The 777-nt window shown below is 70.5% G+C and overlaps 1 protein-coding gene across 1 annotated transcript in view; it reads left to right on the top strand.

Moving 5' to 3' along the window:
* Positions 1-777, top strand: part of ADAMTS13 (ADAM metallopeptidase with thrombospondin type 1 motif 13) — a gene marked incomplete at its 5' end in the record, with an annotated part of 16274 nt that overhangs the window by 13593 nt on the left and 1904 nt on the right. The window contains 2 exons of the mRNA XM_023748960.1: positions 2-70; positions 190-372. Coding sequence (XP_023604728.1) covers positions 2-70; positions 190-372 — 252 coding nt within the window. The remainder of the gene's footprint in view (position 1; positions 71-189; positions 373-777) is intronic.

The following is a 777-nucleotide window of genomic DNA, read 5'->3' on the forward strand; positions in this document are numbered from 1 at the left end:
CGGCGGCCCCTGGGTGAGGTGCTGACCCTCCAGGTGCTGGAGAGCTCCTTTCAACGTGCAGCGCCGGTAGGTCCAGGCACCAGAGCTCCTGCCGGGAAGTGGGAGGGTCAGGACCGAACTCGCCCGTGCGCCCCAGGGACTCAGCTGCCAACCTGACGGGGAGCCGGCCTCACTGCCCGCCGCCTGCAGGGGAGATGCTGCTGCTCTGGGGCAGGCTCATGTGGAGGAAGGTGTGCAGGAAGCTGTCCGGCCTGACCTTCAGTTCCAAGGCCAACACCCTGGTGGTGACGCAGCGCCGAGTGCGGCTGGGCGGCGGAGGCGGAGTGGTGCTGCGGTTCTCCAGCCGGCCCGCCCCGGGGGCCTTCCACAGAGGTGGGCAGGCGCCAGAGCCTCCCCCGCCCCGGGGCTGCTGGGCTGAGCTGCTGCCAGCGGGGCGGTGGGCAAGGACACCCCCCTGGACACCCCACCTCCCCACCTGCGGTGGCCGGGGCCAGTCTGCGCGAGGGGTCAGCTTGAGTCTCAGCATGTGACCCTACAGCGAGACGGGCAGTGGGGCTCCGGCCACATCCTCACCCCGTCCCTCAGGCCCCACAGCCCCAGCGTCCCGGGCCCTGGCCTCAGGCCCTTCAAGACCCTTTGGGACCCTCTGACCCAGCCAGGTCCTGTGCACAGGTCTCCGCATCCGAGAGGCTATTTCTCCCGTCGGGTCAGGGCTTGCCCTCTCCCAACGGCCCACGCTGGCCGAGGGCACTTTCCTCAGCCAGTCCCCAGCCAGTC

This window comes from Myotis lucifugus, unplaced genomic scaffold, assembly GCF_000147115.1.
Source record: "Myotis lucifugus unplaced genomic scaffold, Myoluc2.0 scaffold_2173, whole genome shotgun sequence".
Lineage (NCBI taxonomy): Eukaryota > Metazoa > Chordata > Mammalia > Chiroptera > Vespertilionidae > Myotis > Myotis lucifugus.